Source organism: Leptinotarsa decemlineata, unplaced genomic scaffold (genome assembly GCF_025532065.1).
Source record: "Leptinotarsa decemlineata unplaced genomic scaffold, Ldec_3_MD MMD2_tig00026282_RagTag_RagTag, whole genome shotgun sequence".
In the NCBI taxonomy this organism is placed as follows: Eukaryota; Metazoa; Arthropoda; class Insecta; order Coleoptera; family Chrysomelidae; genus Leptinotarsa; species Leptinotarsa decemlineata.
The window spans coordinates 9,112,361-9,134,546 of NW_027412668.1; the positions used below are offsets into that span (position 1 = coordinate 9,112,361).

A 22,186-nucleotide genomic window follows, 5' to 3' on the forward strand; every position below is an offset into this window, starting at 1 on the left:
CATAATATCAATTCAGGCAGTTTCTCTGAAATTCAGGTTAACCAAATAAGTTCATGAAATGAGTACTTGTGATAATAAACAAATGAAATAAACTCAATTCATGATTTTTCACAGAAGCCTTGTGAAAATTTGAAAAATCCGATTTCGTTAAAGCGCGAGATTGAAAAAATTGAGTTAAAATGATTGTATGAAATAAACAAACTTAAAAAATGAAAAAAAATATTAAATATCTCTTGAACTCAAATCACATCACTGAATAAACATGAACATAAATGAGCGAAATTTCCATCAAAATTGAGATTTTTGCATAAAAAAAAATTATATTTTCATCTGAAATTGAACAAATATTTCAAAAATATAACATTACGAACATAGAAGTCAATTGATGAAATTTTATAATAATCTAAACATGAATTCAAAAATATCAAATGTATATAGGGACTTCCAAATTCTGACATCTCGGTGGAGCTGTCAAATTATTTGTCATATATTCAAGTCTGTTTTGCCAAATCACCATAGATGGATATAACATTAAACAATATGTGCTAATAATGGAATTGTTTTATCAAAACGAGTGTTCTGTTCGGGCAACGTACCGCGCGCTTCGCCACTGTCTGTGAGAATATGCAGGATTATCAGAGACAGTAGATTTGGCGTCGCTTACATGAACTCGGCTTTTCGCATACCATAACTTGGTGAATTTTGCGTCGTGACTTGGGCCTGCACCCGTACCCAATTCAAGGGACCCAGGAACTGAAAATCAACGACCATAGACAACGACTTCTGTTCGCTGAAGGAGCTCTGCAGCAGTTTGCAACTAACCAATCCATATGAGATTCAAGAGCGTCAATTGCATCACGAAAAAGTTACTGGTTGGGGTGGATTTTGGGCTAGTGGCGTCATTGGTCCATATTTCTTTAAAAACAACGTTGGCCAGGCTATCACTGTCAATGGCTGATTGTGATGGAAGCCTGGTTCGAACGAATGAGAGATGTGAAAGTTAGACAAGGCATAGGAACGTACGGAGTGCAAGTGCAGGACTACGCGGATGACCAGCTGGTCATCATTGAGGGTAGCTCTGTGGGCAGAATCGAAGAAAAATGGGATCTGGCCTGGAATGAATGCAAAGCATGAAAGGAAGAAATGTGGCTGGAATATAATGAAAGAAAAAAGGAATGCATGTTCATACAGACCAGAAGGGATGAAAGACCCTCGGTCATAAGAAACAACGAGAGAGTCATCGAAGTGAGGAGGAACATGAAATACCTGGGAATTGTAGTGGACCACCACAATGAGGTAAGAAAGGAGATCAGTACGCTAGCGGGAAAGATGAGGAGATGGACCAAGCGGAATATTGGACTGAGGAGAGAATGTGTTAGAATCATATTTGAAAGGGTAGCAAAACCTGAAATTATGTATGGAGTGCAAGTGTGGGGGAGTAGAATGCATGATAGTAAAGTGAGGAGTTAACTGAGCGTGACGCAGAAGCCTTTTTTGATTGCTTCATGTGGGGCGTACAGAACGGCGCCGACGACGGCGCTCAGTGTGATCTCAGGTATAGCCCCACTTCATATAGAAGTCGGGGTCAGATACCATGAGTGGAAAATGCATGGAAAAAGGAAGATCGAAGACAGAATGAAAGGAATATACAAGGTACTCCCTTGGATGCAAGGGATGTTGCTGGAGGAGGCGCAGGACGAGGGAATGACTGAAGTATATGTGGACGCCGGAGGGAGAATGGAGGGCGGGCGAATGGGCATAGGCTGGGCGTATGAAAGGAATGAGAGCGAGTGGGTTCTAGGGAACGAGAGTATTCTCGAACAGAATAGTGTGAATGAAGACGATTGGATTGCGATAGAGAGAGTGGTTAGTATATGGAGTATGCATGAAAAAGTGAGAATTATCAGCGATTCTGCCATAGCTGTGGAAAGAATGGAAGCAGTACGAGTGAGGAACAAAAGAGTGGCAAGAATCCAGAGAATTATTGAAGAGTGGAATGGGAGGGGAGCACGGACTGAAATAGTATGGCGCAAATGACATCGAAGTCATAACATCGAAAACAAAAAGGCGCATGAAGAGGCCATTAAAGGTAGTATTGGTAAAGACCGTGTTACCTGGGAGGTGAGAAGAATGAGCGATAAGAATGTAGAGAGAATGAGGATACAAGAGCGAATCAAGGAAGAATGGCAGCAAGAATGGGATGTAGTCGGGTATGAAGCACTGAATCTGTCGAGAAAGGCTGTTCAACTGTTCACAGGGCACGGCAGCTTTCCCGGTTACCTGGCTAGATTCAAACTGGGACCGGAGGTGCCTTGTTCATGTGGGTGGGGGGAGCCTGAAACGGTAGATCATGTGCTTGAGAGATGCACGCATGGAGATAAGGTTGGTTGGAGATAATGGAAAGAAAAATTGGAACTAGAAAGGGGTAGAATGCAACTGAGAGATAGAAATGGGAGAAATAATGAATGGATACGCATCGCGAATGGTTGCTTTCTGGTGTAAGTATCGTAAATATGAAGAGAAATGATCCATTCATTGATGATGAATGTATATCAATCATCAGAATGATTATACTTGAGTTAATGTAATTCTAATGCAATGTTATGTGAATATAATATATTTTTAGTCCATTAAAGTTGTGTCTTTTACCCCATTAATTTGAAGAGGGGGTTTCCTTGGCGGTGGTTGAGCTGGATATAGAGAGTATGCCCAGTTGAACGGCTTTCGAGTCAGGACAACAGAAGGCGACGGCATTATTCATGTCAACGGTGAGCACTATAACTCGATGATCACAAAGTTCTTTAGGCCTGAATCGGATGATCTGGACACCATTCATATGTGGTTCCTACAGGACGACACTATCTGCCACACAGTTCATGTCATATTTGCTATTCATCCTTGCCGAGCGATTTGAGGGCATGGTCATCTCACGTGGAGGTGATGTAAACTGGTCACAAAGATCGTGCGATTCAATCTCGTTTAGATTTTTCCTTGTGAGGTTTCGTCAAGTCGCAGGCACATGCAAATAAGCCACAAACCACAGCGGTTCTCAAAGCCAACATAACTCATGTCATCGGTCGAAATCAGCCTGATTTAGGTATGCGCCAGAGTCTTGTAAAATTGGTTGTTTCGGATGTGCTTGAAGTTGTGACACACATTTAAACTATGTTTTATTCTATACATAATGGCATACTTTCCCTAATACGTCTAAATGGCAATTATTGAGAATCACCCTATATTCATCTGATGCAGAACCTAAAATTTCCTCAACAATTGTTTCTAGTTGCTTTGATTCATACCATTCTCAAGAAAGACTGTCAAATACGATCATTATTATTGTTGTGTAGAAAATCAGTTGTCAGTTTATTTCCGTGTTAGGAATCACACATTGAAAGGTAAGACCTCGTTAGTCCTTAGCTTGCACAAGTTTCTCAACTTCTCAGAGTTGTCGTTCGTATGGGGGCGACAGCTGATCAACGGAAAAACAGATTTTAAAACAGACTTATTTGAAACATGAAACAATTCAATTCACTCGTTTTGAACTCTTTCACAAGACAATACATAAGAAACTTATGTTGTGTCCGGTATCTTGATTATTCAATAATTCGAAACGTCTTTGAATTCGATACTCTACCTTTTAAAACTCAAAGAGTTCTTGAAGAAAATGAGTTAAAACTCCTTTTGTCTTCAGCTCCTTTTGTTTCGTAAGCCTTTTATATATTTCGTCAACAAACTTACAAATATATCGATTTCAGTTCTCATTAACCTAACTGTCGGTTTTTGTTCTGTTTGAGCTGGGAAAGAAGCTTGTGAAGGAGAGAAAATGCGATGCGCTTTTGTTCACCCTGAAAAAGTATTATGGAACGTCTGTTTCGGTGAAACGTGAAAAATAATTTAGAAAAAAATGATCGCAGTTTGAATAATATTATTAGGATGGTTTCTGAGGTTTAAAAATAAATACTGAAAAAGGAACTGAAAAGAAATTGGAAATTTAATGTACTGAATGCACCTAATTATTGAAAACATATTCTGGTTTTCCCATTGGAATCGTGTAGAATTTTTTCGTGAAACTGTACCCTGGAATCAAACCGGAAGAAAAAATTTGATATCCCTTTTTTTGTATCAGATGGAGTAGTAGAAAGCCAAAAACCTTCTTTCCCAAAAAATTAATCACTCCTAAAAATATAACCCCTTCAATTCAAATAAGATTCCTTCTTGGCTGGGATTGAATCAAATAGGTGAATGAATGTCATTACGATGTCATCGATGACATAAGCAGATCAAGCTTATTCCGTAACATTCAAAATCGTAATTCATGAATGAAGTATGTGTATTTTCTATAATGTTATCCAATTTGGTACTGAAGAGCCTTAGGGCAAGTGTCTTAAGGCGAAACATCGGTGTATACCAGTGAGGGTGACAGTGTTCTATGTGAGTACAATTTATTACCATTCATTCAAAGTAGAACTCATGTGAATGATATCTGATTCTTATTCCACAACAAATGTTTGAAATACAAACTGAGTAGAGAAAAGTTTCTTCTGTATAATTCAGTGTTCATATAGAAGTATTTGTTTCTAAAGAATTATTTTCTTTCGTGTAATTCAATGTTTATATGAAAGTAGCTGTTTCAGGAGGACTTTCTTCCAGTTTATGACTGAAAGTTACTTCTTTGCACGATATACACATTCATGTATAGAGTTTCAAATTGATTACTTCCTTCCTTTTTTTGGAAGATTCTCTCATCCCTTTTTTTTGTATCAGATGGAGTAGTAGAAAGCCAAAAACTTTCTTTCCCAAAAAACTACAGGTTTGTTTTACCACCAAACCTCCACAGCCAGCTACGAGTGTTCCGGGACACTCTCATTTATAATCAAATGTGTTTTTAATTTAGCATCCAAAATTGCTTTCACTTATGGATTCCCATTAAAATTTCCAGTATTTTTCATGAAAAACACTTTTAGATGTATCACATACCTGCATACCTTACCTGATTATATCAGGTAAGTTTGTTATATCAAATCATACAACAATATTGTATGCTTGGAATGAATATAAAATTTTTCACTTTTCAACTGACCTATTTATGTTCACCTATAGAACACCTACTTAAAAATGATTCATTACTTCGATGCTTGACAGTAAGAGTGTATTTCGTTTCCAATAATCGATATATGAATAATTTGATCTGCTTCTTCATTTTGAGTATGAATAATTTACAGAAAAAAAATCAATTTGAAACATTCTCATCACTCTGTATGGAAAATACCCCTTCAAGAATTCTATTTGACGCGCTGATGATAATTGAATTTCAAATAACTTTCGTATCGACAAAATATTGAAAAACCCATTGAATATATACGATAATCAAACCAAATAGTGTTATGAGGAAGACTATAACTTTTGCAACACCTTTCATGCATCTTGTAACACTCTGTATGAGAGCTTGAGCCATAATGGGCAGATACTCATTCAACTCAGTACATTATTTTCGGAGCCATGGTCTTGGCAATTTACTTTACTGTACCCACGATATGTATTGTTCCAGGTATCTTGGATCAGAAAGGAAGATTCACCTCCTACAATTCTGACAGTTGGTGTTACAACATATATTGCAGATCAAAGATTCCTTGTTGAGCACGCGAGGCATCTGCAAAACTGGGGCTTGGTTATTCAGCATGTCAGGCCAGATGACGCTGGACTTTACGAATGCCAGGTTTCGACTCATCCGACTACAAGTATTTTTCTAGAGTTGAAAGTTACTGGTAAGTATCATGTCAGCTGCTCATTATTACTTTCTGAATGAAGTTTGTGCGCGACTTCCGATAACCCAAACGTAGAGAAATTCATAGAGTATTTCTACAGTCACGTTTACACGGAATCATAATGTAATTGTCTGTCTGACAGACACAGTTAACAAAAAAACTTTGACAGACTCACAGTAGAACATTCAACAGAGACTTTTCAATATTGATAATTGATAACGACGATCTTGTTTAAGCTATATCTGTCAAATTAGTTGCAATTTATTGAGTTTGTTTTGCAAAATCACCATGGACGCATTTTGCCATACACAGTAATCTGTGATAAAGAAATAATTTCAAGAATGTTCAAGAATTACTATTTTGTTATGCTCTTGGCAAAGTTAGTAGCGCTATTGGACGAACCGACAATGGCACATGCCATGTGCATCGATTCGCGCGATGGCTTTGAACTTCTGTGAGGCGAACGTAAAAATACTAGCATGTGATGACGAACAAATACGAATATTTGAATGTGGCATATGAATAAAAACGAGACAACATCGTGCTACAAAACAGTTGGAACTAGGACACGAATAATTGTGAACAAGCGACACACAAACGGATACTCAGATAACACCTGAAGAAGCTATCTTATAACGAATCATGCGTTACGCTTTTGTAAACAGTTGAGTGATAATCTCAAAACAGAGTGTTACTTGAACACGATATTGATTTTCATCGATTTTCACCAATTGTATTGCATGAATTAACGAGTGGAATAAATGTGATAACTACAGAATATGGTTGAACTACAGGATTCATTTGTGAGTTTTTGAATTTGAATGAGTGTTGTCATTAACTAGTTGTTGCCCGCGGCTTTGCCTGTGTAGAATTTGGTTCGTCACATCAAGTTTCGTGATAGATAATTTCAAACAAATAGTTACAATATTTTTTGATTAACCCAAAACCTCAGGTTTCCAATTTCAAAACTGACAAAATTCAATACAATCTTTGAACCCCTATTTTTCTGGACTACTTTCTCAAGAAAGCATCAATGCCTATTCACGCTATACAAAGAACCTACCTACATATTACAAGATTCAGGGTTCAGTAGCTTCGGCTGTTTGCTAAAATAAGAGGGGGCAACAGCTAGTAATCTATATTTTTACTTCAAAAATACAGTAAATAAAGAAATATGCCAACTGCAGTAAGTTATGAATAGCTTCAAGAAATGAATTATGTTACCTATAATGAAATTTTGCAAAACTGACACACTCGTCAACGACGTCTGCCCACGTTCGGGTTGCGTTCTCGGCGATGGCGCTTCATTGTTTAGACCGCCCCTCTACCCCCGCGTATCGTCTTTCATTGAGTCATAGTAGAAGCGACGCGTGATGGCTTACTGCATTGCGTCAAGTTAATCTTATCGTGAAAAATTTTGAACGATTCGTTCAAATTACGTAGTGTAAAAGACAAAGTTTATCTATATTAAATACTCAAAAACGACGATTGTATACATTTTTATAAGAATTTGACAGATATTTTCAAATGTGCATTGTGAAAATAGTATCCGATTCAATTGTATTTATAGCTCAGTATTTTGCATATATGGGCTACCATATGAGAGGTAGATATATGATATCGCAGACTTTCATTTAGAACTATTCAAGATGAACAATCTTACGGTACATCATCTGCATGTAACTCCAACGGTAGGTATAGGCAGCGCACGTCAAGATAGCTCTTAGGGAGCAAGAATTTTTCCGACTTACTTAATACTTCATTATAGTACGCCCAAAATTACACAATACCTTTGTTAATTGTTGCCTATATGTTATTCTGATGTATAAGCTGTATTTATGTGAAGTTTCATCTAAATCCGTTCAGTCGTATAGGCGTGAAAGAGCCACAAACATATATACATTCATCCTCACAAACTTTTACCTTTATATTAGTATCTATTTTTTAAAAGTGATCATCGATAAAGTTCCACACAATGTCAATTCAGTTTGTTCAAGTCCACAACTTTTTATATCCGTCGTAATTTCTGAACCGAAGGTCCGATTTGTATCATTCGTAGACGAATTTTCTTGTGCATATTCATTCTTCATTGTGGAATTATTCAGTCATATGATACGAATGTCATCATCTTTCGATTCTATATTTTAATTGATTTGAAAAGGTGTTGTATGATTCAACTTTAAAGCCACGCGCACTGTTTGTAAGTACTGATGTTATATTGATTTTTTCATCTCGTTATTAGTTTGCCTTGAATTGTTTATAATATGAATCTGTAGATGAGAAAATAAAATGTTTTGGATAGTTACTGATAATTTGTCAACGGAAAAATCAATTAAAGTTTATCCCGATTAAAAGAAGGATTTATTGAGCATTTCCAAATTTGATAATTATCAAGGAAACAACAACTGACAAGTACTATAATGCAATGAACGCTAAAGAATGAATTCCACGTCTATGAAAACAAAATACAACTCGTACTACTCGCTAATATTGTAGATTTTTAAGCGTGAGATAATTTTTCAGTAGTTTTTGACATCATCCATCACGAATGTAAAAACAGATCAAATGAGATCATTAAATATCAATTCGAAATAACTCTTGCATGAATTCAACATTAGTGATGGTTTGTAACAGTATCAGGTGTGTACTTCCACTCTACTGATAAATTTACAAGAAATATCCGAGAAATCTACGGGGAAAACGTTTTCCACTGAGTTTCACGACCAATATCCCCAATCATCGAATGAACCCAATAATTTGATATTCATTGCGAATTTCCGGGAAGAGCCAAATCTAGAAAAAAGGATTTCCAGTATCTCGACAACCAGATGTACAAATCCTATCGGTTCTAAATCCCTGCCAATGCAGATCTCTCGAAAATGTGTCCATTCTTATGAAACTTCCATTCCACAAATTGATTTATACTTAGGTAGGCACAAATCATGAATAAAAAATGAGGAGAGCTATACGAGAAATACATCTGGCACGTTCGGGATACCTACTCAGAAAAAGCTCAGGCCTCTTGTAAAAGTGCACACGTGGCCGAAAAATCTACATGACAAAAAAGGTAGGTAGTTACTAGACCCAGTTTCTTCGAGAGTTGCTTATAGGGCCCACCTGTGACCCTTAACTGGCTGGATAAATATGGCGGATAAGGCATGTGCTAACATTCGATACGGGATTTCAGTTCAGTTTGGAAAAGGTGACATAAATAGGGGACGTCGAATATATTTGTCCTGATACGTAGTCGAAGATCGAAAATCCTCATGTTGTTTCCTGTATTTTCTGATCTTGAAGATTTTCGTTTGGATTCAATGATTAGAGATTTGAAAGAGGAATATAATGAAATTAGGTAGCGATGAAATTAAAAATTTTCAGAAAGCTTGACTCGTAAACAATGATTTCTAAAGTTTCATACTCTTTGTTCGAATGAGAAAATAGTTTCGTGTACCTAACCATTTTCCAGAAAAAAAATAAGGTTGAATGGTCACTCAATACAGAGAATACTAATTTCGAAGAATAAATGGCAGAATCCAACAATCTGTTTGTATGGAAGGAAGAAATCAAGGCAGAGATTCCTCTTCCATGCAAACAGATAACTAGATGGTCACTGAGGATACACTACAAAAACACACTTTTGTCTATTTTCCACGATATTTCTTCATTGTTGACTAGTTTCGGCTATCACACCATTTCCAAAGTTTTGAAAATGGCGTAAACTTTCGAAACTTTGAAAATGGTGTAATAGCCGAAACTAGTCAACAATAAAGAAATTACGTGAAGAATAGACAAAAGTGTGTTTTTGTAGTGTATCCTCAATGAACATAAATTTCCACAAATTAAACAAGTCGTCAATTAAAGAAGTAATACTATATGGAATGAATAGTTCATAAGCTAACTCTAGTGTCAAATACATATGATTTTTAGTTAACTCTAACTCTCAACGTGTACAAATTTCACAGCTGCCGGACTATTAGTTTGTGGGATGGAACATTTCGAGTGAAGCAACTTTTGTTACTTTGAAGAAAATGGATAGAAAAGATTTTCGTGTGTTGATAAGGCATTGCTTTTTCTGCGAAATGAAGTAAAGACTTGGCTTGGTAAGTGGTTTGCTAAGTTTCAACGCGGTGAAATGAGCATCGAGGACGATGCACGCATGAACCACAATGCCTTTGATAATGTCTTCTGAAGTATTAAACGATACGTCTGGCATAAAAACCTATTTGATAATTTGTAACATTTTTAATTTTCACTGAAAATAGTAATAAACTTATTTTTCGACGTTATTTTCGGAAAAACTCCTGAACTGTTTGTTTAAAAGTAATTCTCCGACGGTACCCGAATGATATAAGAAATATATGGCATTGCATTCAAAAACTTTGTTTGCTACGCTTTTGCTGGATACTCCGAACATTGTAGAATATTTCAGAAGAGCCAATGCATTGATATCGAAAAGTTTCATATAGAACATGTTTCACTAACTTCACTCTTTCATCTCAAACTTCCAAGGAAGACCAGATGTGATGAACATTGTCTGAATGAAGTTATAAAGTTCGCATTATTCGTTTATGTATTCTGGAACATAATAATGAACGTTTGTTTGAAAGTAGTTGACAATGTTCCATGGTGAATTTTGTCAGTTCGGACTTCCACTGTCTAATATAATCGTACTTCAAAATCTATGGAAGAGCAAAAAAAATTAGAATGAGTAGCTGCACTATCAATCATATTAAGCAATAAAACGTGAAATAAAAATAGAATAAAACGAATAAAATGATCAAGATACAAAATCAAAATAGCCACAGAGTAAAAAAAATAATGAAAATGAAAATAAACCAAAAATTGGAAAATGTACTGAAAAATCAAAAAAGATTTCAAAATAAGTTATAATTTACGACGTTTCGATAGTTAGTATCCACAATTGTGTTCGGGTGGTGACTGGACTTGTCCTCCAAGAGATGACTATAAATCTTTCGACCGCTTTCACTTATTCCCTCTTTCGTCTCACCCCTTCACTGATGACAGGTTTCAATATGATATGTTGCGTATCTCTACCCTTGCTTGGCTGAATGAGCCGTTGGGTAACATATTTATATGCACATTCTTTGAACTTCTGCTTGAACCAGTGGATGTGTGGATGATCTCCGCTTGGGATAACTTGATGCTACGTTGATGAGTCCAAACATGCCTTGCTATTCTCGATTTGCTGGTTTCTTCTCTGGTTTCTCGTTTTGTTGTTTGATATAATTGATATTTCAGCTGTTCATCCTTATTCTATTTGTTCTTTCATAGATTTTACATCGTAGTAAAATTATATCAGACAATGTGATTTTGAACTAATAAAATTCAAACGTTTTGTACTCGGTTAAGGTAGGAACAGTAACAATGAAACCATTCATAGTGTAGAATTTTTTCGTGAACTTGAGTTCATGTGGAACTGCATTTTCTTAAAATAATAAATAGGTAATTAATGAAATCCAGGACGGAGGCTTACTTAACGTGAATGCACGATTTCATTAGTTCGGACTTCCATTGTCTGATATGATATGAATTGATTTGAATTTCCTGAAAGAATCTGTGAAGAATTGAGAACATTAGCAGATCTGGAAACACATAATTGCATCTACCAAATACCCTGCAAGTGTACCCTGAGCACAAAAAACACACACAGCGAGGAGAAACCAGCAAATCAGGAATAACAGAACATGTTTGGACTCATCAACATAACATCAAGTGTGGTCAAGCTGAAATTATCCACAAGGAAGAACACTGGTTTAGGAGAAAATTCAAAGAAGCCGCATATATGTTGTCCAACAACGCATTTAGACAAGCTAGCATATAGATACGCAACATATGGAAACCTCTAATCAAGCGTAACACGACCAACTCCCGCCAAACGGTCAGTTCCTGCTAAAACCTATGAATTGGAGACAGGGAAGAGGCGATAGGTGAAAGCACTCAAATGACATATAAATGGTCAGATCTCGGAGGAATAAGTCCACGGCTCCGTCTAACATCTCTATCCCGGCGAGATTACAAAATAAGCTAATACGGATGATTGTGAATGCTCCGTGGTTTATGCGGAATGTAACCATCCGGAGGGATTTGCAGCTGCCTTCCATTCAGAAGTCCATCCAGTCGAGAAATCGACGAGTTTTTGATAGCGCGGAAACTCACAAATATCCGTTAGTTAGGGAAGTTATAGATTATGCTGTAGACGACCTCTTCCGATATAGAAGGCCTCGACACTCTGTCTAATGAGACCCTCATGTCCCCTGTTAACGGGTGAACACATTTTTCATCCATCCCATCCCAGCCAAGTAGGAGTACCCCGTGAAGGGCCACCACCTTTTAGTCAGGAACCCATTTGTCTTTCTGACAAAAATCAGCTGCAAGGGGGTTATTATTTCAATTTTTTGATCTTTTGGTCATTGCTTGCATTTTATTTGATTGTATTTTCAGTTTTCTGCTTAATATAATTGTTATTTTTCGGCTGACTTTTTAAATTTTCTAGAGATTGTTTTAGGTATTTCAAATCAATTTATATCATATTAGACAATGGAAGTCCGAACGAATGAAATGCAACAAGAAACATTGTCAACCACCTTCAAACAAACGTAAATGCCACAATTAGTACATTGAGCATTCAGCGGTAATGAACTTCCACGAAGTTAAATTGTTTATTTTTCGCTCAATCAGGAGTTTGTGAATACTCCTTCATCTCACATGGACATGTTTTGAGATTATTGCCGATCTCATTCCTGGTTTCTCACTTCTGAACGGGCAAGAAGAAATATTCATAATATTTGAAAATTATAGGAATGATTACAAATCATAAAGTCAACATTTTCTATTAGGGAAATCTATGTTGCTGATTTCGGAAATTGAAATTTTTCCAATTAATTTCATAAGATTTATAATCAACAACCTAGGGACTCTTTCTAGAGTACCGTCCTGAAAATGAATCCATTAATCCTCTTCCTCCTGGAATAGTGTTTTAATTATACGTTGAAGAGATTTCTGAATGGAGGTTTGCTTCAGGGATTATCGTGAGGTATTCCCAAAGCCGGTCGCATGGTTTCATCTAATGGAACAATAAAACTCTAGCGCAGCGATTCTCAAACTTTTCTTTACACGTACCACTTATATAAATTCTGCGTCAATCGCGTACCACATATTAGAAAAGTAGATAATAAAATTTACTTATTTTAGTAAAAAATGTATTTATTCAAAGAAGGGCATTATAATTGTTACAAAATAAGAATTAAAGTCTAACCCTGTCCAAATATTCTGAATAGCTGCAACAAGGAAATCGATGTCACGATCAATATTGCTTAGTTTCATTCGTAGATTTTGATCAAGATTAAGCCTACTGCGAAATTTACTTTTTACTTGTAGCATAGCAGAAAATGCAGTTTCACACAGGTAGGTGGTCGTAAAGGGTAGTAAAAATAACAATGCTTTTTTTGTTAAGGCTGAATATTCATTTTTAATATTTAGCCAGAATTCGGCCAATTCTAATTTTGAGAACTCTATTTTCAAATCCCCATCACAAGATAGTTCTATAAAGGACTCTTTTTCATCCTGTTTTAATGTTTCAGGAATGCTATCCGAAGAAACTGAGCATAGTCTTCGTCAAAATATTCTTCAAAACTATCAATTAGCATTTGACAATGCTGCTTTATGTTAAAAATAAGATCATCTTTAATCTTTATTTCATGCTCAACCACAAAATTCTCTGAATTAGTAAACGACTGTAAGTCTTTGTTTGAAACACTATTTTTCATCATATGACATTTCTTGATAAAAGCCTTTATTTTGTCATTTACAGAAATTATGATTACTTGATTTACCTTGTAAGCTTAAGTTCAGGTCATTTAATCGATTAAATATGTCTGTTAAGTGAGCTAGTGTTGTGAACCACAATTCATCTATTAACCGATCACGCAGTTCAAAATTGGATTCCATTAAAAATACAGAGACTTCAGAACGCAACTCGAATAACCTGTTCAACATTTTTCCTTTTGAAAGCCATCTTACCTCTGAATAACTGAATATGATCACTTCCCATTTCAGAGCATAGTTTTGAAAATAAACGCGAGTTTAAGGCTCGAGATTTTATGAAATTGACTATCTTAATGGCTTCATGGAGAACATGTTTAAATTGATCGGGCATTCGCTTTGCTACCAAAGCTTCTCTGTGGATACTGCAATGGGTAAAAGTACAATTTTCTGCAACCAGTTTCACTTTGGCAGTTACACCTCCGTATTTTCCTGTCATGGCTCGAGCACCATCCGAACAAAAACCAACGCATTGTTTCCAGTCTAGTCCATTTTCCACAAAAAATCATTGATTTTCTTGAATATTTCATCAGCAGTAGTTCGTTCCGTTAACGCCTCACAAAATAAGTACTCTTCTTCGATTTTCGTTTGAAATATATATCGCACATAAACCATAAGCTGAGCATAGTTTGTTACATCTGTGCTCTCATTAAGTTGTATTGCAAAAAAAAATACTATTTTTTATCCGGTCTACCAATTTTTCTTCAACATTTAATGCCATTACTTCAACCCTACGACGTATGGTATCATTGGATAATGGTATAATATTGGGCTGTTCAGCTGAATTCTCACCAAAGATACACTTTACCATATCTTTTGCGGCAGGTAGAACTAGTTCTTCACCAATGGTATGTGCTTTTCCACACTTCGCAATTCTTAAACTCACGAGGAAGGATGCCTCTACTGCTTTTTGGTTGCTGCCGGTGAAATTCGACATTAATTTTTTTGTGCCTCTCATCTCTGTTAACTTCCGAACGAAGTAATCCCTAGGTTTATTTTCTAATACTGAATGTTTTGTATCAAAGTGGCGTTTTAATAGCGAAGGTTTCATGCACTGGTTAGAAAGAATTTCTAAACAGATTACACATTGGAGCCTTGGCTCATCATTTATATTCGTGAATGTAAATCCCATATCAATGTATTCAGGATCATATTTCCTAATCGCTACTTCTAGTTTTTTGAAAGAACTGTTTTTGTCAACACCCTGTATAGGCTCCGACTCTGAAGTGGAGCTCGATGGTCCGGGATTTTCAGATGTTCTTTCGTCTCTTTTAAGCCACTTATCCATTTTTCATAAGCAAAAATTCGCACGAATCAGTGACAGCAAATCACTTGTATCGACCAAACCAACCCAACGACCGACGGCCACGAGGAAACTGATGACGTGAATCAAGGGCAGCGGTAGTTTGCCGCGATTCCAGTGTTGCCAACAATGAATAAGACATTACGCGCTTGCGGTTTCAAACTCACAGCGCTGCTATGCATAACGTAAAAGATAACATTTGTGAATTTTTTTTATTAAAATCAAGTTTATAGAGTACCACTTTTAAGTGCTTTGCGTACAACTGGTGGTACGCGTACCACAGTTTGAGAATCGCTGCTCTAGCATCTTAAATTATATTGTTGCTGAATAAAAGGTGTTTGGTTTTAATCTGGGTTAGTTGAGGCTCAATTAGGAACAACTGAAAACAAGCTTATGTAAAGTTCACGGAGTGTTTGATCAGAATAATAGGCTTTTCTATCCATATTTGACGGAAGTGCCTGGAAAAAGTGTTTTTGTACAGCTGTCAGTGAAACAGACATTTTTAATGGTTGTTAATTATATTGAAAGATGATGTTTACAAAGTAGTGTGTTAAAAATGTGGAGATGTGGACATCATTACTTGTCACATAGCTCAGGCCACATTGTATATTCTGCACGAGCGATTTAGGGGCATGGTCATCCCACGTGGAGGTGATGTCAACTGGCCACTGAGATCGTGCGCTTTGACTCTGTTAGACTTTTTCTTGTGTTGATTTCCTGAATCTCAGGTAAATGCGAATTAACCACAAACCACAGCGATTTTCAACTTGAACATAACCCATGCCATCGGTCAAGTTCGGCCTGATTTATGTGCCAGAGTCACAAAAAATTGAACGTTTCAGATGCGCTTCACCCAGAAAAGCCGTGGCGAACATTTGAACGATTTTATATTCCATATATAATGGCATCAGTAGGTCTTCAGAAAGAAAAAAAATTGATACCCACTTTGTTTTATTCAAATGTAAAGATATGAAGCGTCTGATGGAAGAACCTATAGGAACGAGTCGTTCCGTTTTCAATAGAAATCAATTGGTGGAGAAATAGGTGACATTTCATTGGCGAAGTGTTCATGGAAAAAAGAGAGTGTGTTGGTCATTTTCATGCCTGATGAATATGCTTACATTTTGCGTTGCCCTGATAGGAACCCCCGATGGAACGTTTGTTGTAGAAGGACGAAAATGTGAACATCTAATCCATGAAATATATTGATGTCGTTGCTTACCTAACATTTTCTTTGCAAACACTCGCAGATGAGAGTTAGTTGAAGTACTCTTCATCGACAACAGGAGTTCTGAGGCATGAATTTGTATTGTTGCTTACTCAATGGGGGCATGCATAATTGAACCACATTTGCTTTGAAATTTTGATAAGCTTACGGTACCTGGAGATTCAACAATAGAACTCACTCGAACTGCTAGAAGATATTTCATTGGAGTGATGGAGAACCTTGTGATGACACAACGATGTTACTATTCCAAACAATTTCAAAATTGTCACGAGGCATTTGAATACTTATGGGCTCCAATGAATGGGTGGAAGAGATACAATACAGTAGCCTATGTACTCACCAGATCTAATCCCTCCAATATTTTTTGTGACAGGTTAAATTTATAATACTCGACCTAATGTTACAAAGATGCAATAATTTCATGGAATTCAGTTGGAAATGGCTGTTTCGGGCTCACACTGGCAGTTTTTTGAGATACTTGTATGAAATATTTTTGTGCCGCTATGAGGTATGTGTGGCTTGTGGGTGAGATCAATTTGAAAATATGCTTTTTCACTATCACGTTAACTTATTTGTAGATGCCAGATCTCTGTATTCTCACTATAGAAACGTTCAATCTTCTGAACAAATTGTCCTCACTTCTGGAAAACATAGTGATCTACTCATTGCCAAATTCAGAGAAGCCTTACCTCTACATTTTATATTGGCTCTTTTGATTCACTTCACAATTATTTCTTGGTCGTTTATCCATTTTTATAAATGAAGAGAAACTGCCAGAAAAACATTGTGAAAAACACCCTGTATATTATAGTGGCTATGGTGAAAACTCTTCTCCAGAAACTACTTCTGGCTCTACGCAAAATATTTGAAGTGTCAATTCAGTAGATTGCGATTTTATTTGAAACAAAAATTTTTTGTTAAATAAAGCCCATTGTAGATATACGAAAAATCCTTCGATAAAAAAAACGTGAAATCGTAAAAAACAATCCTACTAGCTCCTATGTTTCAGAAAACGTTCCATTAACTAATGACTATATACTCGCCCTCATCTCTCGAGAAATATTTACATTTTCCGTTGGAGCTTAACATAAAATCCAGACAGTAAATCTGAAAGGTGTTTGAATATCAGACGGTCTGTTGAGCAGTACTTCAAAGGTTTTGTACACCTACGTATGAGAAACGATTGAACCCTGAGTCTATTACTTTTTCCTTGTATTACGAACGACCAAGGAGAAATTTATTGTACTATGCAAAAGAGTAAAGACTCTATTTATATTTTCTGATCTATAAAAGATTTTCAATTCAGGTTTGATAGAAAGAGAAGAGGGTTTCAAAGAACGAATAATAATTTAATAATCCTGAAAATAAACCAGAAACTTTTCCAGTTCTATGAATTTCCAGAAATATATGCAGTATTGATATTCTTGTAACTGAAATATATTTGGAGAGCCAAATAGTACTTGTTTGTTCCTGGAGATATTCGTAACGAAATGATATATAAGTATAATAATATGTATTTATTCACTTTCTCAAGATTGTTTACAGTAAATATACATGTACATACAGAAATGAACAGTGAACAAATAAAATACATGTTACGAGGCGAAATAATCTGCCTGTGTGTAAGGAATGAGAATACTGAATCTGACATTGAATGGGATTCATGCATTAAATTAAGTACTGAGATATAAAGTTAAAATAGCTACATTTGAACAGAATATAATTGAATAAAACCAATCAATCCATTGGAATAAGTACTAGATATAGGTAATAATATAAATTCAAAGTGGACATATTTGAACAGAGTATGAAGAATTAAAAATGTAATGTAAATGTAAATGTAATGTATTGAGTGGTACTAAGTATGGATATAAACATTATTTTGAGCTGGACACATTTGGACATAATATGGACATAAAGGTTCATATTCCTGTCAAAAAATAATTTAATACAAATTCGATAATCGAATGCCCTCAAACGTCGAATATGCATGATTTTTTGTGGACATACTGAAGTTTATCTTTATCAAATTCAAATAATTATCATAGTAACGGTTTTACATCTCTTACCGCCACTATCATTGAAAGGGCAATACTAAAGATCTTTCTTTCGATACATAATTGAATAGTCAAGAACAGAATATCAACTTAACATTTGCTGCGAAACAAGCAAAGTTTGGATATAAATTCAACACAGGAAAATAATTGAATTCTGTTCAGTTATTGACTGAATGTTACGGAAATTCAAATATTTGACTTCTGCGAGTTTCAATAGATTGAGTTTTGAATTTTATCTCCTTCATATGTGAGGGTAATAGACATGATTGAACTCACATCCCTCTGCCAAAAGCATGTTTGAAAAAAACTAGTTCTATACTCAACACATATACTCTTACTTTTCATCTAATCAACCTTGAACTTTGTCGTTGTCGTTAATAATACATGTCTTGAAGCTATTAACAGTTCTGTATATTGAGTCCGAATCTTTCTCAAAAAACAGGTGGATTCACCAAAGTAGGTTAATGGAACAGCTTGTTTTTATAGTTTATTGAAAAAAATACAGTCAATAGTTTCTATCCAGTAACTGTTGTTGACTGCAATTTATTTATTGAAATTCAGTTTTTTTTCAAAAATTGTTTCCTGAAACAGGAATATCCAATAGTCTATGTAGCATACTATTGATTTATAATACTTTGAGCTTAGAATCATGTCTGTATAAGATGTTTTGATAGAAGAAGGCATAAACATCAATAAAATCTGGCTACCTACTCTGAACCGTACACAAATTAAGAATATTTAACCCTGGTAATAGGCATGAAGCCACGCTTACCACCGATATAATGAAAGCAGAAACACATACTGAACAGAGTAATATATGCCCAGAGGACGAAAACACTTTGTTCAATACCTAATCGCCTTTGATAATGTCCACCGTGGTAGTGGATGAAACTTCAAGCTCAAAAACCTGCAGGTCTTGACCAAAAAACCCGAAAAATATCTTTGCCACAGTTATTTTCTTCTGGCAGTAATCAATCCAAGTACATTTCAAATAGAAATATAGACGATTTTAATATATGAACGTTTCAAAATGTGTGTCATTAGAAATTTGAAAAGAAGTCTATTTGGCGAATACTTTTCAAGATCAAGTTTTAAGTTTCAATCAATCATAGTTTCTACAAAAACTAGAGGAAAAAAGCAAAAAAGAAAGCAACAGTTTTCATCACAGATAAAAGAAAAACAACCAATTATGTGAAATGAATAGGCTGAGAAGGAAACTGTGTAGTTCAAACAATGAGTGACTATCGATTCCAATGAGAATATCATGCGTTAACTCAACAATTTCAGAGGGGAAGGATTATTAGTAGGATTGAAAACTGTAAGGGAGGAAGAGAGGTGTGGAATATAATATGAAAATCAAGGTTGAACATTTATATCATATTAGACAATGGAAGTTTGAATTGATGAAATGCATCACGAAACATTGTCAACCACCTTCAAACAAAAATAATGGCTACTGTTCCATCCTAAAATGTTTCAATATGAGTCATACCAATTAAAAAACAATACGATTTATCTGGATATTTTTTATAATGATGCAGAGTTCACTGTTTTATATAATATTCATTGTAGATAGGTACTAGAAAATCTGAAAATAACAGAAGTTTGGTGGTAACAATGATTGAAAATATTCTTTTGGCATACCCCATATAGCAATTTTTTTATAATTCACCGTGTTTCACCAATTCCTTGAAACTAGTATAAAAAACGGATTAATTTGTATGTGTATTTTAGAGATGTAGCAAACTTCAATTTTCTCTGTTTCAAATGTATTGACTTTGTTTTCATATAGTTATAATTTTTATTTTATTTTCCAGTAAAAACAGATGACTTATATCAGTTATTTGAAGTGAAACAAGGCAAAGCATCATTATGTTGTATTTCTTTGAGTGAATCTAATACCTTTTGAAAGACTTTTTACAAAAAAATCCTACTAAATACACAGGCTTTTGTTCGTGCTCATCAGAATATTGTATTTTTTAGGCCAAAAGTTATCTGTCTCCATAATTTTTCCCACCTCAATTAGTTTTGTGAGCATTTTTAATTTGTATGCATCACTTCACTGTCGTAGTGGTAATGAAACGTAAATACATGTAAATTCCAATAGTTTGAAATATGTTTTTTTTTGTTTCAGAGGCGATAGCGGAAATAATTGGATCTCCCGACATACACATCAGGGCGGGTTCTTTACTGCGCCTGGTATGCACCTTGAAGCACTCCACTGAGCCTCCGAGCTACGTCTTCTGGTACCATGAACAAAGGATGATCAACCATGACACCGGAGTAAGCGTAACAGCCGACAAATCTTCCAGCGTACTCCAGTTGCAGGAAGCTGATACCAGTCACAATGGAAACTACACTTGTTATCCTTCCAATGCGATCCCAGCTTATGTCAACGTTCACGTTCTGAACTCCACTGAAGGTGAATGAAAAAATAAGTTATAAGTACTCATAGTAGTGAATGTACTTATTAGTATAATACTCGTACCACTATGTTCAAAAAATGGGGTGGATTTTTATTTTTACCAGAAAATATTTCTGTTCCGTTCAACGTTGTTCTCCTCAGATATTATTCACATGTATATTTCATCAGTTCGGAATTCCATTGTCTGATATAATATAAATTGATTTGAAATCCCTGAAAAAATTAAAAAAATTAACCGAAAATAACAATTTTATTAAACAGAAAACTGAAATTACAAAGGAATAACATACAAGCCAACCAAAAAAATAAAAAAATGAAATACTAATGAAAGCTGAAAATTAAAAAATATCATTAACAAAAAATGAAAAATGAAAATTAAAAGATTCCAAACCAAGTTACGTCACAACGTTTCGATTGTTAGTATCCACAATCGTCGTCGGATGATAACTGGACTTATCCCTCCGAGATCTGACTATTTATAGATCATTCGAGTGCTTTCACGTATTTCCTCTTCTCTCTCTCTGGTTCATTGGTTTAAGCGGGAGATGACCGTTTTCAGCTTGATTAAAGGTTTCCATATGTTACATATCTCTACGCTAGCTTGACTAAACGCGTTGTTGGACAACATACAGGCGGCTTCTTTAAATTTTTTCCCAAGCCAGTGTTCCTCTCTGTGGATGATTTCAGCTTGAGCCCACTTGATGTTATGTTGATGAGTCCAAACTTGCTCTGCTATTCTGGATTTGCTGGTTTCTCCTCGCTGTGTATGTTTCTTGTGCTCAGCAATGCGAACTTTCAATGTCCTCTTAGTTTCACCGATGTATGATTCTCCGCACTCGCAGAGAATCCGGTAAAAGCATTTCTTGGAATCGTAGTCTGCGTTTGGTTGCCTGATTTTTGTGAGGCTGCTACGGATAGTGTTCCCAGATCTGAAGCAGGTGCTGATGTTATACTTGGACCCAGTCCTTCTTATCGTTTCCGATAATCCTCTGATGTAGGGAAGTACAAGTACTGGTTGTGGCGGCTTCTCTTCCTTGTGGGGCTCTTGCTGTCTTCTAGGTAAAGCCTGTTCTACCATCACTCTGGAATAAACATTCCATTGAAGGTCATTTTTGATGATGTCTAGTTCCTTTTCGAGACCTTCTTTTGTATAACAGAGCCCGAAAGCACGGTTTAGTAGACTCTTGATGATTTCTCTCTCAGTCGATTGATGGTGGTTGGATTTCTGGTTCAGATACTGTCCTGTGTGAGTGGGTTTTCGATATACAGATGTTCCCATTTAGTATCGGCCCTCTGCACCAATACGTCTAAGAAAAGCAATTTGTTGTGGACTTCCTTCTCCAATGTGAAAGTGATGGAAGCTTACGTTGTTGATGTGCTTCAGGAAAGTGTCTAGTTCTGCATTCCCATGGTTCCATATTATAAAGGTGTCGTTTACTGCTAATTCTTCTGTAGGATTTGAATTGCTTCTTCCACAGGTACGTTGATGTAAAAGCTTTTCACGTCGAAACTGATCAGTTGATCCTGCTCTTTGACTTCGATTTCCCCTAGTAGTTCAACGAAATG

At 35.9% G+C, this 22,186-nt stretch overlaps 1 protein-coding gene across 4 annotated transcripts in view; it reads left to right on the forward strand.

Annotated features, from left to right (window-relative positions):
* The window catches only part of LOC111514936 (lachesin), a 355,844-nt gene that overhangs the window by 282,392 nt on the left and 51,266 nt on the right, over positions 1 to 22,186 (forward strand). For all 4 annotated transcript variants that reach the window (XM_074179769.1, XM_074179771.1, XM_074179770.1 and 1 more), the window contains 2 exons: positions 5,549 to 5,765; positions 20,330 to 20,617. In XM_074179769.1, coding sequence (XP_074035870.1) covers positions 5,549 to 5,765; positions 20,330 to 20,617 — 505 coding nt within the window. The remainder of the gene's footprint in view (positions 1 to 5,548; positions 5,766 to 20,329; positions 20,618 to 22,186) is intronic.